Source organism: Phyllobates terribilis, unplaced genomic scaffold (genome assembly GCF_046119375.1).
Source record: "Phyllobates terribilis strain yellow unplaced genomic scaffold, ASM4611937v1 Scaffold_11__3_contigs__length_659146591, whole genome shotgun sequence".
NCBI classification, from domain to species: domain Eukaryota; kingdom Metazoa; phylum Chordata; class Amphibia; order Anura; family Dendrobatidae; genus Phyllobates; species Phyllobates terribilis.
In genome coordinates this window covers 386,542,350-386,559,232 of record NW_027362771.1, presented here as the reverse complement: position 1 = coordinate 386,559,232, position 16,883 = coordinate 386,542,350, and the positions used below count along the sequence as shown (strand labels likewise).

The 16,883-nt window shown below is 42.5% G+C and overlaps 1 protein-coding gene across 2 annotated transcripts in view; it reads right to left on the bottom strand.

Moving 5' to 3' along the window:
- Positions 1–16,883, bottom strand: part of DNAAF4 (dynein axonemal assembly factor 4) — a 46,743-nt gene that overhangs the window by 7,241 nt on the left and 22,619 nt on the right. For both annotated transcript variants that reach the window (XM_073652995.1, XM_073652996.1), the window contains exons 6-8: positions 10,188–10,297; positions 6,395–6,548; positions 3,112–3,217 (exon numbers count right to left, since the gene is read on the bottom strand). In XM_073652995.1, the coding sequence (XP_073509096.1) occupies positions 3,112–3,217; positions 6,395–6,548; positions 10,188–10,297 (370 nt within the window). The remainder of the gene's footprint in view (positions 1–3,111; positions 3,218–6,394; positions 6,549–10,187; positions 10,298–16,883) is intronic.

Here is a 16,883-nt window from a genome sequence, read left to right as displayed (position 1 = left end):
CGGGTCCCCCATCCTGGCTTATGCTTCCCCAATCAGGTCCCCATCCTGGTATATGCTCCTCCATCCTGCCTGTTCTGCTGTTCTTCCATCCATTAAAAAAAAAAAAAAAAAAAAAAAAAAACACTCAAACTCACCTTTTCCCCTCTCCCTTGCAGTGCGTCCTCGATCTCCGGCGAGGCTGGAGGAGTGTGGCGCCTGAGCATAGCACGATCTCTGGCGCCATCTTGTTGAAGACAAATTTGCACACAGTGTATTTAACAAAATGGCGCCGAAGATAGCGGTATGCAGTCAGCTCTTACGCATACCGCGATCTTCGGCATCACAATCCTTTATCCTCGTCCTCCTCCCTCTCACCTGTAATGTCTGATGTGATCTACTGTCTCTGGCCAGACTGCGCAGGTGCATTGCGTGTACAGTCTATAGAGGCTTCGGACAGACGGACACATCTCTGATTATATTATAGATAGAAGTCATGTATTCTCATATAGACTGTACAGGGCCGTACCTAGGGGAAGAGGAGGGGCAAGTGACCTGGGTACAGCCGTCAGGGGGTGCCTTCAGGTCACCTCATGTGGTGGTCAGAGGTGTCTCCCAGGCAGTTGCATTTTGCTGCCCCCAGAGAGGGATTCGACCATTCTCTGAGCTGGCTGTGGAACTGACAGTTGATCGAATGGAGCTATGTGCGGGCTCATAATGTATATATGGAGGCTATGTGGGGGCTCATATTGTATATAGGGGGCTGTGTGCAGGCTCATATTGTATATAGGGGGCTGTGTGTAGGCTCATATTGTATATAAGGAGCTATGTGCGGGCTCATATTGTATATAGGGGGCTATGTGCAGGCTCATATTGTATATAAGGAGCTATGTGCGGGCTCATATTGAATATAGGGGGCTATGTGCAGGCTCATATTGTATATAAGGAACTATGTGTGGGGCTCATATTGTATATAGGCGGCCATGTGCGGGCTCATATTGTATATAGGGGGCTATGTGCAGGCTCATATTGTATATAAGGAACTATGTGCAGGCTCATATTGTATATAATCAACTATGTGCGGACTCATACCTTATATACGAGGATGTGTGGGGGCTCATACTGTAACTAGGGAGCTATGTGGGGGCTCATACTGTAACTAGGGAGCTATGTGGGGGCTCATACTGTAACTAGGGAGCTATGTGGGGGCTCATACTGTAACTAGGGAGCTATGTGGGGGCTCATACTGTATATAGGAGGCTATTCGGGGGCTCAATACTGTATATAGGGAGCTATGTGGGGCTTATACTGTGCATAGGGAGTTATGTGGGGACTCATACTGTATATAGGGGGATGTCAGCACACTTAACTGTGCTCAATATTAAGTCATACAATTAATATATATTTTTTTATTATTTTGTTAATATTAATATTGAGCAGAATTAATTTCAGCCTATTGGTTCAGCCTCCACAACAGTCATGGTCTCTCATGTGGCCCCTCAAGAACATAAATCTCCCACCTTGCTCTGCTATATATAACGCTATGTTATATATAGGGTTGTACATAATGGAAAAAAAATTCCGTCATTTTCCATCTATAGATGTGATCAGAACATCTGTGTGTTACTCACATACATGACTTATGAAAGAGAATCATGTGACATGTCACGTGATACATTGGGTACTGGGGGGGGGGGGGGCACGCCTTCTAAACTGCCTGGGGCTCTGGCTACTCTTAATCCACCCCTGGGTGTAATAAGTATTTACATATTGCAAGGACTCCCAAGGAGAGATGTTTCCATGTTAGGCTTTATCAGTAAGGTGACGGCTGTTTGTGCTGTTTTTTATGGTTTTATCCCCCTTTTCTTCCCCTTCCTTTTACTCCTTACCCTCTCCTTTCCATTCCTTTTCCCTCCTAAGTAGTTTTTCTTATTCAATACGGTTTTCGCAATGTATTATGTATGTTTAAAAACTATGTTGGAAAATTTCAATAACATTTTTTCCCCCACATCCCAGGATGTGGGGAATGTATAGTTGGAAGTGCATTAGGCTATGCAAATAAAAGGCACAAGGTAAAGTCCTTTACAATGACTGTGTGGATCCCAATATTTTCTTTTTGTCATAATTCATGTTATTTCGTCACCAGAAGAGATATTGGTATGAAGTTTTTGTACTTAAAAGGGAATCTGTCACCAGGTTTTTGCTCCCTCATCTGAGAGCAGTATAATGTAGGAAAAGAGACCCTGATTCCAGCGATGTATCACTTCGTTTACTGGGTGCAGGAGTTTGACAAAATCAAAGTTTTTGGTTGTAGAATGTAGTAGAACTCTAAAAGCTAACCCTGCCCACACCACAGCTTTCTGTGTACACTGTATTGACAGTGAGCTGCTTTTCACAGGAGGGGGCGTCGTCGAACAATTTGGCACTAGTCTGGGCAGTGATAATCTCCTGGTCATAAAACATTCATTGTATGGAAACAACTACACACAGCCTGATAAGTGACACATCCCTGAAATCTGTGTCTCAGCCCCTACCTCAGGCTGTCCTCAGATTACATAGTAAAAACCTGCTGACAGATTCCCTTTAGACACATAGCAATAAGAACAGCAGAACATGAACATCTCATTTAAAAGGCGTTTTCGCAAAAGAAATCTTCAGTAGCTCAGTGTTCCTCTGCTTCCCGGCTTCTGCCAGGGGCAGTACAATCCTGAAGATTAACAGATGATTTATTTATTTTACTCACTTATTCAACGCCATTAATTCCACAGGGCTTTACAGGCATCTTCATCACTATCCTCAATGTAAAATCTCTACTAGTACAGTATGTCTAAGTAAACAATGGGAAACCATACAAGCTCCTGGGAGATAGGATTTGCACCCAGAGCCTCAGTGCTAACCACTGAGCCACCGTGCTGCCTTGGGTATGGTCGCACTCGCCCAGGCTGTTAGCAGAGGCATCCATGTCTCTACAGAATGGGAGAAGAGCACAGCGACTGAGGCTGACCAGATGTACTGGACGTTTTAGAGGTGTGAGCAGCAAAAACTCCAATGCCATACTGAGCATCTAAAACCATCCACAATTCTATAAAAGATGACTTTTCTGTTTTTATTACTACATAATGAAGAAATCTTTACCTTCCACATAGAGCTCCAGCTCGCAGAAGGCAGTGCCACGTCTTACGTGAGCCTTAACCCTGGCTGCAGCATTGTCAGAAACTGGCGGAGTGAGCAGCTCCAATGCCTGGATCATTCACCACAAAATAATTGAAAATAATAAGTTAGCAGAAACATAAACTTTATTACAACATTTCTGATATTTGTACTAAAAAGTGTTAAAAAAAAATATTTTGTACATACTCCAATTCAGCAAGTTAAAAAAAAACCTTGGAAAGACACCACACCTACATTACAGTAACGACAGGGGGAGCCTTATGGGGGAGCCGTCATCAGAAAATGTCCTCTTGTTTAAATCAGTCTTTTATGTTACACACAAGTGCTTCTCATTAAATTAAAATATCAAAAAGTTAATTTATTTCAGTTCTTCAATACAAAAAGTGAAAATCATTATATAGAGTCATTACAAACAGAGTGATCTATTTCAAGTGTTTATTTCTGTTAATGTTGATGATTATGGCTTACAGCCAATGAAAACACAAAAGTCATTATCTCAGTAAATTAGAATAATTAACAAAAAACACCTGCAAAGGCTTCCTAAGAGTTTAAAAATGTCCCTTAGTCTGTTTCAGTAGGCTCCACAATCATGGAGAAGACTGCTGACTTGACAGATATCCAGAAGGCAGTCATTGACACACTCCACAGGGAGCGTAAGCAACAAAAGGTCATTGCTATAGAAGCTGGCTGTTCACAGAGTGCTGTATCCAAGCATATTAATGGAAAGTTCAGCGGAATGAAAAAGTGTGGTAGGAAAAGGTGCACAAGCAACCGGGATAACCGCAGCCTTGAAAGGATTGTTAAGAAAAGGCCATTCAAAAATTTGGAGGAGATTCACAAGGAGTGGAGTGCTGCTGGAGTCATTGCTTCAAGAGCCACCACACACAGACGTATCCAGGACATGGGCTACAAGTGCTTCCCTCTGCCGACAAGCTTTTTGGAGATGGAAATTTCATTCTCCAGCAGGACTTGGCACCTGTCCACACTGCCAAAAGTACCAATACCTGGTTTACAAACATCAGTATCACTGTGCTTGATTGGCCAGCAAACTCGCCTGACCTTAACCCCATAGAGAATCTATGGGGTATTGTCAAGAGGAAGATGAGAGACACCAGACCCAACAATGCAGACGAGCTGAAGGCTGCTATCAAAGCAACCTGGGCTTCCATAACACCTCAGCAGTGCCACAGGATGATCGCCTCCATGCCACGCCGCATTGATGCAGTAATTGATGCAAAAGGAGCCCCGACCAAGTATTGAGTGCATTTACTGAACATACATTTCAGTAGGCCAACATTTCGGATTTTAAGAACATTTTTCAAGCTGCTGTTATAAAGTATTCTAATTTACTGAGATAATGACTTCTGTGTTTTCATTGGCTGAAAGCCATAATCATCAACATTAACAGAAATAAACACTTGAAATAGATCACTCTGTTTGTAATGACTCTATATAATATAGGAGTTTCATTTTTTGTATTAAAGAACTGAAATAAATTAACTTTTTGATGATATTCTAATTTAGTGAGAAGCACCTGTATATTTTTAAAAACTTACATTTTTGCAATGTTTTTTTTCCTTCTGAAAAATTTTAAAAATATTTTTGTAATATTAGGCACTGGGTTTGCTATAAATATATGTAAGGTTGTATTTCATCAAACTGTTATGGCCATGGGTCTCTAATGCTTGTGTGCCCCTGCTAATAACCACTCTATCAGGTATAGTTCCTTATTGACTTTTTGGAGTGAGAAGACCAATATGTTCATATGTCATAAAAAACTAAATTCTCTAATTCATTATGTATCAGTAAAAAGAGCACAATGTATTCCACAAGTGCAGCATTTTATTAGTAAGGAATGGGGACGGTGTTAGGCTTTGATCATGAATGGCCGTGTATGCCACCACATGCCCACGTTCTGACACGGAGATGTATTTATTAGTGTTGAGCGAGTATGTTCTGTCCGAGTATGCTCGGGCCGAGCTCTGAGTATTTATAGCTGCTCGGTGATATGGTTGAATCGCTCCCCGTGTGCATGATTTGCAACTGTTTGACAGTTTTATTACATGTGAGGAATGTGTAAGAAATAGACATTCCTCACATGTAATAAAGCTGTCAAACAGTTGCAAATCATGCACACGGGAGCGATTCAACCATATCACCGAGCAGCTGTAAATACTCGGAGCTCGGCCCGAGCATACTCGGCGAAAGGGTTAACAGAACATACTCGCTCAACACTAGTATTTATAAATGGACTTGTGCCAGTTTAGGAAAACCTTCTGCTTCTTCTTACATGCACCCTTTTGATTAATCTGACACATGCTGCACTGGGTGGAGACTGGCATGCAATTAATATGGTGCATCGGCACTGCAAATTATTCCGCACTGTATGTATCATGGAACGCATGACCGTAGACTGAACACCTGGTGCTACAATTGTGATTTTATCTTAACAGTTGCAAATTGTCTCTTCAGAGTGGAAGAGGACTAGAACTCTAGTGCCACCTATGGAAGTAGTAATCCTAAATGTCAATATCGACTCTCTAACAAACATGTTCACATGACTGAGATTCTGGTTCTGGCTTTTATCCTAAGTCACGTGACAAGGCTTGTTAGAGAGTAGATATTGACTTTTAGGATTGCTACTTCCTATAGGTGGCACTAGAGTTATAGTCCTCCTTTCCGAAGAGACAATTTGCATATTTCCCAGAGGAGCATTGCAGCTTAAAAGTCTCCTCACCTTGACATGCTTAACATGTCACTCTACACAAGGAGAAATGTGACCCCTTGGATATCTTAATAGTTAAAATCTGGACTCGGATACAACGTTTTAGCAATAGCAAAATTAATCTTTTAGCAGTGATAGATTAGATAATAGGGTCTAGGACATAAAAGTAACTGCGTTGTTTGCAAAGCTACGGTTATAATAATGTAGAGGTCGGAAACATTTACCATGGCAGATTATTACAGGCAGTATAGGAGAATGTTTTGAAAGGTACAGCCTATTTGGCATATGACTATATACATTCCTATGTAATCGTGAGCTCATTCACAAGCCACAAGAAGAATAATCTTTAGAGACTATGCCGCCGATCAGGCTGGTGCACAATAAAATCAATATTCCCAAGGTCCTGAATAGTTTATGCGCTTTACTTCAGTGGACTGTTCTTTAATACTGGTCCATAGCAGTGTCCGAGCGCATGCAATAATTATAGAGTGAGAATCATACAGCAGGCCTTTTATGTAATACCTTAGAGGCGTCTTCAATTGTTTTATGGAGGTTTCTTAATTTAAGATGGCAGGCTGATCGATTAAGATACAGGGTTGGCATCTTGCCATTTAATCTTATTGCAAGGTTCAAGGCGTTGACAGCTGCTAAATAGTCACCAGCAGCAAAAAGTTTACTGTGGGCAAGAAGAGGAAAAAAATTATGATTAGGCAAAGCTGTGAAATACTGCGCTTCCTGAGCAACACAAATGTCAAGAAGAAATCACAACATAAAAAAAAAAAAAAAAAAAATATCACAGAATTTAGGGACCCAAGGAGTTGATCTCCTTTTTGTACACCCTATTACTAGGCAGGAGATGATCCTCATTGCACTGTTGGTTGAGGCCAAATGGAGGACAGTAATACCCTCCCATCAGAGGAGGACTGGAGCGAGTCTTTGACCTCCCTACAATATGTTTCTCTGGAAATTAGTGACAAGCTAGTCCAAATGTACAGTACAGACCAAAAGTTTGGACACACCTTCTCATTTAAAGATTTTTCTGTATTTTCATGACTATGAAAATTGTACTTTCACACTGAAGGCATCAAAACTATGAATTAACACATGTGGAATTATATACTTAACAAAAAAGTGTGAAACAACTGAAAATATGTCTTATATTCTAGGTTCTTCAAAGTAGCCACCTTTTGCTTTGATGACTGCTTTGCACACTCTTGGCATTCTCTTGATGAGCTTCAAGAGGTAGTCACCGGAAATTGTCTTCACTTCACAGGTGTGCCCTGTCAGGTTTAATAAGTGGGATTTCTTGCCTTATAAATGGGGTTGGGACCATCAGTTGTGTTGTGCAGAAGTCAGGTGGATACACAGCTGATAGTCCTACTGAATAGGCTGTTAGAATTTGTATTATGGCAAGAAAAGAGCAGCTAAGTAAAGAAAAACGAGTGGCCATCATTACTTTAAGAAATGAAAGTCAGTCAGTTAGAAAAATTGGGCAAACTTTCAAAGTGTCCCTAAGTGCAGGTGCAAAAATGATCAAGCGCTACAAAGAAACTGGCTCACATGAGGACCGCCCCAGGAAAGGAAGACCAAGAGTCACCTCTGCTTCTGAGGATAAAGTTTATCAGAGTCACCAGCCTCAGAAATCGCAGGTTAACAGCAGCTCAGGTTCTAGCAGCAGACACATCTCTTCAACAACTGTTAAGAGGAGACTTTGTGCAGCAGGCCTTCATGGTAAAATAGCTGCTAGGAAACCACTGCTAAAGACAGGAAACAAGCAGAAGAGACTTGTTTGGGCTAAGGAACACAAGGAATGGACATTAGACCAGTGGAAATCTGTGCTTTGGTCTGATGAGTCCAAATTTGAGATCTTTGGTTCCAACCACCGTGTCTTTGTGCGACGCAGAAAAGGTGAACGGATGGACTCTACATGCCTGGTTCTCACCGTGAAGCATGGAGGAGGAGGTGTGATGGTGTGGGGTGCTTTGCTGGTGACACTGTTGGAGATTTATTCAAAATTGAAGGCATACTGAACCAGCACGGCTACCACAGCATCTTGCAGCGGCATGCTATTCCATCCGGATTGCGTTTAGTTGGACCATCATTTATTTTTCAACAGGACAATGACCCCAAACACACCTCCAGGCTGTGTAAGGGCTATTTGACCAAGAAAGAGAGTGATGGGGTGCTACGCCAGATGACCTGGCCTCCACAGTCACCAGACCTGAACCCAATCGAGATGGTTTGGGGTGAGCTGGACCGCAGAGTGAAGCCAAAGGGCCAACAAGTGCTAAGCATCTCTGGGAACTCTTTCAAGATTGTTGGAAGACCATTTCCGGTGACTACGTCTTGAAGCTCATCAAGAGAATACCAAGAGTGTGCAAAGCAGTCATCAAAGCAAAAGGTGACTACTTTGAAGAACCTAGAATATAAGACACATTTTCAGTTGTTTCACACTTTTTTGTTAAGTATATAATTCCACATGTGTTAATTCATAGTTTTGATGCCTTCAGTGTGAATATACAATTTTCATAGTCATGAAAATACAGAAAAATCTTTAAATGAGAACGTGTGTCCAAACTTTTGGTCTGTACTGTATATAGTCGAGCAATGCTACCTGACTATTAGCAGGTCATATAAATGGGTAGATCCACCACTAGGGATGGACTGACCGGTGGAAGTTCAGATTCTGGTACCAGACCCGAACTTTTGAGAAAGCTCGGTTCGGGTACCAGAATACTACTTGAACTTCCACCAGAACCTGAACCCCATTGAAAATAATGGATACCTGAACTTGTAAGAGACTGCACACGACTTCAACATAAAGTCCGTGTTTGGCGTTCAGGCCCGAACAGTGACTGTCCGCTACGAACGCCAAACATTTCCGTTCAGTTTCGCCCATCTCTATCCACCACAGCAGATTGCCATAGGTGTTGAGAAGAAGCCAACAGATTTTATACACCTGATGTGGTATTGCCCTCCTATTGCAGACTTTTGGAAAGAGTCATAGCTGTCCTCATCGAGATCATACAACCTCCTGTACCAATCAGCCCTACGATGTGTTTATTAGGAATCCATGATCAGGAGACCCGGCCTCGCACTCTTCTCACGGAAACATTCATTTTAACTCACAAGGCTATTGCCATGAGATGGTTGGATAGAAACCCCCACGGAGTTCACACTGGTCAGAATGCTAAATACTGCAGCTTCCCATCAGAGGCTGGTATATAAAAATAGACAATGTCCTCAACAATTTGATAAGGAATGGAAAGTCTTGGTTTGATTCCCCTTTGACTCACATTAGACCCCAGGTGATGAGGAGCATTCTCTTATGATAAAGTATGTGATATTTGGTGCCTGACATGGGTGTCTTATGGTTTAGGTTACGATATTAAACCTATGTTATATGTTAAGGTTAACTTTGCCAGACAGTATTAATGAGCAATGAAAAATGCTGCTTGCTCTTATTATTCTATGATGTACCGTATTTGGCAGATTATAAAACGCACCAGATTATAAGACATACCCCAAATGTTGGGGAGGAAAATAGGGGAAAAAAAATGTAAATAAAATGGTGGCGTGTCTTTTAATCCGCTGTTACGGTAGCTTAACTGGGGGGTGGCGGTGGAGTGGGGGTCACAGGTGACAGGGTCGCTGCTGCAGGCCCCAGGCTGGTAGGAGATGGTGTTCGGGGTTGTGGGGGATCCGACGACATTTTGTGAAAACCCAGAGCCCATGTACTTTCCATGCTTTTCAATGCAGTGGTCTCAGGCAAAATGGCCACCGGAGGCGGCGCACGCGCAATTGAGTTCTCGAGACAGAGGCGGCGCACGCGCAATTGAAATCTCAGGAGACGAGATCTCAGTGCAGAGCCTGGGACCCGCAGCATCACCCCACTCCTGCCGCTGGTGCCAAAAGCTTCCTACAGCAGCGACCCTGGGATCCCGCTCCACCGCAGCCAGTAAGCTACATTCGGATTATAAGACGCACTCCCAAATTAGGGGGAAAAAAGTGCATTTTATAATCAAAAAAATACGGAATATATACAAAATATATGTTCTAAAAGGTAAAAAAAAAAACAACCTCATAAGGCCCAGTATATATTTTTGGTACAATGGGACCCTATGAGCGACATATCCCACTCTATACATATATAGTGGGACGCATCACAGCTATCACGGATATAGGTTGAGACCTTTTCCCTGCATATACTGACTTATTTCAGAGGCTAAAATTTTGATATGAACAGAGTCTATAGGAAAAGGAGCAAATTGACAGAAAACCCCCAGTTCTTTAGGAAACTGCACAATCCACTTACTTCCCTTTGTCCTTCAGCCACTCTGGGTTTTTCTCTTCTTCCTTTAGGTCTTGAAGGTCAAGATTGTCCGTGTTAATGGCTCTGCGGGCTTCTGCTTGTTTCTGTAACCACTGGAATATACATCAGAAAAGAATAATTATTCTTCTGATACGTATTTACAGCTGCTTATTTTCCCATACACCATAAGTGGTCAATGGTTGTCATGAGTTCATACAGAAATGGACTTCCATTGGCCAAAAGTCTCTAGTGACTAAAGTTTCCTTACTTTTTATTGGTAGCGGCTATAAACAGCTAAATGCATCTACTGAAAAGCTATTTTTCTCCTGGACACCAGTCTGTAAGTCCACGTCCTTATATTATTGCTGCTTTAGAAAATGCAAGGCCTGGAGACACATCACATAGAATAAAGGGCACTTGCCACAGATCACAGTATTGCTTTAGTACATAGATGTCAAACTCTGGCCCATGGGCTAAATCTGGCCTGCAGGGTGGTTATATTTGGCCGGCGACACCAGAACCACCACCCCTACTATGTGGGGCCCATTATTCTCTATGAAGGACTATGTGGTGCCCATTATTCTGTATGGAGGACTATGTGATGCCCATTATTCTGTATGAAGAACTATGTGGGGCCCATTATTCTGTATGGAGGACTATGTGGGGCCTATTATTCTGTATGGAGGATTATGTGGTGCCCATTATTCTCTATGAAGGACTATGTGGTGCCCGTTATACTGTATGGAGCACTATGTGATGCCCATTATTCTGTATGAAGGACTATGTGGGGCCCATTATTCTGTATGGAGGACTATGTGGTGCCCATTATTCTGTATGGAGGACTGTGTGGTGCCCATTATTCTGTATGGAGGACTATGTGGGGCCTATTATTCTGTATGGAGGATTATGTGGGGCCCATTATTCTCTATGAAGGACTATGTGGGGCCCATTATACTGTATGGAGGACTATGTGGGGCCCATTATTCTGTATGGAGGACTATGTGGGGCCCATTATTCTGTATGAAGAACTATGTGGGGCCCATTATACTGTATGGAGGACTATGTGGGGCCCATTATTCTGTATGGAGGACTATGTGGGGCCCATTATTCTGTATGAAGGACTATGTGGGGCCCATTATTCTGTATGAAGGACTATGTGGTGCCCATTATTCAGTATGAAGAACTATGTGGGGCCCATTATACTGTATGGAGGACTGTGTGGGGTCCATTATTCTGTATGGAGGACTGTGTGGGGTCCACTATTCTGTATGGAGGACTGTGTGGGGCCCACTATTCTGTATGGAGGACTATGTGGGGCCCACTATTCTGTATGGAGGACTATGTGGGGCCCACTATTCTGTATGGAGGACTATGTGGGGCCCATTATTCTGTATGGAGGACTGTGTGGGGTCCATTATTCCGTATGGAGGACTGTGTGGGGTCCATTATTCCGTATGGAGGACTGTGTGGGGTCCATTATACTGTATATTGGTTGGCCCCAACTTTGTCCAAGTTTTTCATTTTGGCCCTCTGTGTGTTTCAGTTTGACATCCCTGGGTTAGTACATAGCATAGGCCAGTGATGGTGAACCTTTTAGAGACTGAGTGCCCAAACTGCAACGTAAAACCCACTTATTTAATCGCAAAGTACCAACACGGCAATTTAACCTGAATACTGATGTTTTAGTTTAGAAAAACAATTCATACAGAGAGCGGGCGGGGGGAACCGAAAGCAGCCACAAACAGGAGCAGGGGTATGAGACTGCAGATATAAAGAATATGCTCCCCCTTCCATCCTGGTATATGCTCCCCCCATGCTTGTATGCGCTGCCCCCCATCCTGGTCCATGCTCCTCCCATCCTTGCATGTGCTGCCCCCATCATTGTATATATGTTGCCCCCATCCTTGTATGTGCTGCCCCCCATCCTTGTATATATGTTGCTCCCCCCATCCTTGTCTATATGTTGCTCCCCCCATTCTTGTCTATGCCCTTCATCCTGGTACATGCCCCACCCATGAATATGCAATATGCACCCCCCCTCCAATCCTGGTATATATCCCGCTGTTCATCACATAGTAAAAACAAACGGAAATAATAAACACTCCTACTCACCTTCCTTCTTCCTCGCAGCATCATCTCCTGAAGCCGGCAGCTGACTCCAGCGTCCTAGCTACGGGGGCGCATGACGTCACTGCCATGCGCCTGGTCGCGTGTATGCTGACGTCAGCTGCTGGCAGCGTGTATTGCGGCGCACGGGTTTAGCAAGTTCGTGCGCTGCAATACACTTCAGCTAGATGTGTGTCAGAGAACACACATCTAGCTGAAGTAGGGGCTGGCGTTGGCGGACTAAGAGTCCTCACCCGCGGGGCCCGATTCAGGTGCGCTAGCGCTGAGGCGATGCCCTTAGGGAGGGTTCTGCATGCCCCCTCTGGCACACATGCCATAGATTCGCCAGCACTGGAATAAACTTTGCAATGATAAAAAAAAAATAGAAAAAAAAGGTACATAATTATGCTCAGGTGTTTGATTATTGCTTTCTCACCCATTATCAACCTTCTAGAAGTAAGCTGTCTACTTTGCAAAGTATTACAAACCAGATGGGCTATCGGTGGTCTCCTCTACATTCTTCCAGCGATGCCTTACACATTCAAGAAAATGCACGCAAACTAATTAAAGGGACTGACCACTTTGGGCAATTCCTACTTGTTAGGCCAAGTTCACATGTCCAGTAATTATCCGTTTGAAAGGGAACCAGCAACAATAAGTTATCGGAGGGCAAAAAAAAAATAATTTATGCCGACAACTTTTTTTGTCCGGCTAAAAAAATGTATTCCAACCAAATCTCTCTCTTTTTTTTTTTTTTACATTGAAGTCTATGGAAAACAGATCCATTAAATAGCCACTCATTTTTCTTCCAGTTTGAAATGGACTAATTTTTTGATTACTGGATCAGTTTCAAATGGATGACTACTTTACAGTTCACATGTCCCGTAAGCAAAAAACATAGCCATTCATTTTTCTTCCATCTGATACAGATATTTTAACGGATCCATTTTCCAAACACTTCAATGTTAAAAATGGAACCAGTTGCAATCTGTTATTTTGCAGGACAATAAAATTGTGCCTGTGCTTTTTATTTTTTGTCCTGCTAAGAAAACGGATTGCTGCTGGATCCATTCGAACGGATTCAGCAGCAATCCTTTTATAAAAAAGTTGTGCAGACACAACATTTTTGTGTGCCTGAAAAAAAAAAATGATTTCAACTGTATCCATTTTTTAACATTGAAGTCTATGGAAAACGGTTCAGTTAAATTGCCATCTGTTTTTCTCTCATTTGAAAAGGATCCGTTTTTTCCTTTGTTAACAGATTGCTGTTGGATCCGTTCTAACGGATGATTACTGGACATGTAAACATAGCCTTAGAAGTGTCTCTTGGAAATAAGCAGAACATAATGTGTCCCCTTCTGGGTCCTCCAGCAATCAGCTGTTATATTTGAAGGATCTTGTCAATTCTGTGTTCTATTTCCCAGCAGCGCCTCTACAGGGAAAATTAGGCATTACAAAATAATAGGTGTGATGTTTATTACAATACAGTGCAAGTCCTCCAGAGCGAGAGACTCTCTATAAACCCACTCCCCACTCTGACTAAAGCCCCTCATACACATTAGACTAACGTTGGCCACACCTGACGTTATCGACAGGTTCAGGCGAAAGTCTAGTGTGTAAGTAGGCCCCAGACAGAAGATTATCTGGGGAATTATGGATCTGGCTTGCATTGTTTTGGACGACTGATTCTTTTGTTCTTCCCGAAATAAGCGACTACCACATATATCTGGCAGAGGCTCTCATAGAAAACACAGGAGCACTTGGCAGAACGGGCACGCTAGTGTATGGGAGAGATGGCAGAGTTAAAGGTCGACGAACTATTGGCCGATCCATCGTTTGGCTGACGGCATTAAGAGATGGTGGGTCCTAAACAAGACTCCCCTCTAATAACTGTAGCAGAGACAGGTAGTACTGGGTTAAGGCCTAGCTCTACAGGATTTGATTAGGTGCACGTGACCATTTTTTTTTTTTTTTAACAAGAACCAGGACCTGTGGTCACTAGGTGTGTCAGACTGCTGGATGAAGCAGAATCAAATGTGCTGCTAGTGAGTAACCAGCCAAAATGTAGCTGTAGCTGAGAGAGAGACATATCGGGGTCTCTCTCTAAATGGAGACTACGCTAAGCAGTCTGTTTGTGAGAGCTGCAGAGAACGATGTGGAAGATGCAGCTTGTTCAGTGTGAACTGTGCCTGGAGTTAACACCTCTGTTTGGTGTTGGAAGCTGCTGGAGCTCAGGCTGAAGGAGGTTACTGCAACTAGTCGGATCGTGCCTCTTTTGTGTATGAAGTCTGCTCTGGGAGAAAGGACTGTAATCTTTTTGGATGAACCCGCACTGACACGTGATCATGATTAAATGCACAGGCCGTATGCAGAGAACCGCAAGTATCAGTGGTCGCTATGGACAATAGCTGTTTTTTTGTGACCGAGCTGGGGCTAGCGCAGCCATGTATGAGTAGCCAGGGTCTGTTCTGTTTAGATAGCGCCTGAGCAAGGCTGGGTTTTATGTTTAAGAGTTTGTTTTGGAGCTGGACAATCTGTGGAAAGCAATAAAACCTGCACATGTTTGGACCAAAACTCCATTTGGACCATAACTCCATAGTCTCTGACTGGCATACATTTCGAGAACGTCAGCTAAAACATGGGCCAAATTTATTAAGAGGCACTCGCCTCTTGATAAATTTGGCGCATCTTATTGCTGTGTACTCTTCATCAATGCCAGTTTTGATAAATCGTGGCTATAATTTCTAAAAATGTTTATGAAAATTGGTTTTCTGTAAAAAAACATTTATAGCCCATCTTTCATAAAACGTTGCAGAGCTTTGATTTCCATGTGAAGTACTGGTTCCAAAAAGTGTAACGTCAGTACACTAAAAGACATTGATAAGCCCAAATCCAAATTTCAGATGCCATATTGTGGAGGTTATGAAGCAAAGTGCAGTAACCCTGGAGTCACTGAGAAATAAATATGAATGTCCTATTTACAATGCTGTAGATGACTTTCTTATTCTGCTGGAGGTCAACTACAATGACTGGTTAGCCAATTATACAAGTGTAGCCTAATGTGATATTATAGTTTATGCTGCTTACAGTAGTTTTCCTACCATAGAAAGTGATGGCAGATCTCTAGGATGAACCATCACTTCCTGATCATTGGTAGTTTGACAAAAGGGTCTATTTGGACACTAATACAGTGGTGTGAAAAAGTGTTTGCCCCCTTTCTGATTTCTTATTATTTTGCATGTTTGTGACATGTAAATGTTTCAAATCACAAAACAAATTTAAATATTAGACAAAGAGAACACAAAATGCAGTTTTTAAATGAAGTTCTTTATTATTAAGGGGAAAAGAAATTCAAACCTACAGGGCACTGTATGAAAAAAGTGTTTGCCACCCCTTCCTTAAAACAAATTAACTGTGGTTTATCATATCTTTGGGAAGCGGAGTTCAATTTCCCTAGCCACAAACAAGATTGCCAAACCTGTTCTCAATCCAGAAATCATTTACATAGGACCTGCCTGACAATGTAAAGTAGACCAAAAGATCCTCAAAAGCTAGACATCATGCTGCAATCCAGAGAAATTCAGGAACAAATGAGAAACAAAGTAATTGAGATCTGTCAGTCAGGAAAAGGTTATAAAGCAATTTCTAAAGCTTTGGGACTCCAGCGAATCACAGTTTTGAGCCATTATCCACAAATAGCAAAAACATGGAATAGTGGTGAACCTACCTTCCCAGGAGTGGCCGGCCGACCAAAATTACCCCAATAGTGCAGCGACGACTCATCCAAGAGATCACAAAAGACCCCATAACAACATCTAAAGAACTGCAGGCCTCACTTGCCTCTGTTAAGTCAGTGTTAATGACCCAACATAAGAAAGAGGCTGGGCAAAAATGGCATGCACAGCAGACTTCCAATAGGATCTAAGCAAAAAACAAAGGCTTGTCTCTGTTTTGCCAGAAAAAAATCTTGATGATTGCCAAGACTTTTGGGAGAATACTCTGTGGACTGATGAGACAAAAGTTGAACTTTTTGGAAGGTGTATGTCCATTACATCTAGCGTAGAAGTAACATAGCATTTCAGAAAAGGAACATCATACCAACAGTAAAATATGGTGGTGGTAGTGTGATGGTCTGGGGCTGTTTTGCTGCTTCAAGACCTGGAACACTTGCTGTGGCAAATGGAACCATGAATTTTGCGGTCTACCAAAAAATCCTGAAGGAGAATGTGCGGCCATCAGTTCGTGACCTCAAGCTGAAGCGCACTTGGGTTATGCAGCAGGACAATGATCCAAAACACACCAGCAAGTCCACCTCTGAATGGCTTAAGAAAAACAAAATTAAGACTTTGGAGTGGCCTAGTCAAAGTCCTGACCTTGATCAGATTGAGATGCTGTGGCATGACCTTAAAAAGGCGGTTCATGCTCGGAGACCCTCCAATGTGGCTGAATTACAACAATTTTGTAAAGATTAATGGCCAAAATTCCTCCAGAGCATTGTAAAAGACTCATTGCAGTTATCGCAAACGCTTGTTGCTGCTAAGGGTGGCCCAACCAGTTATTAGGTTCACACAGGGCCCTGTAGGTTTGGATTTC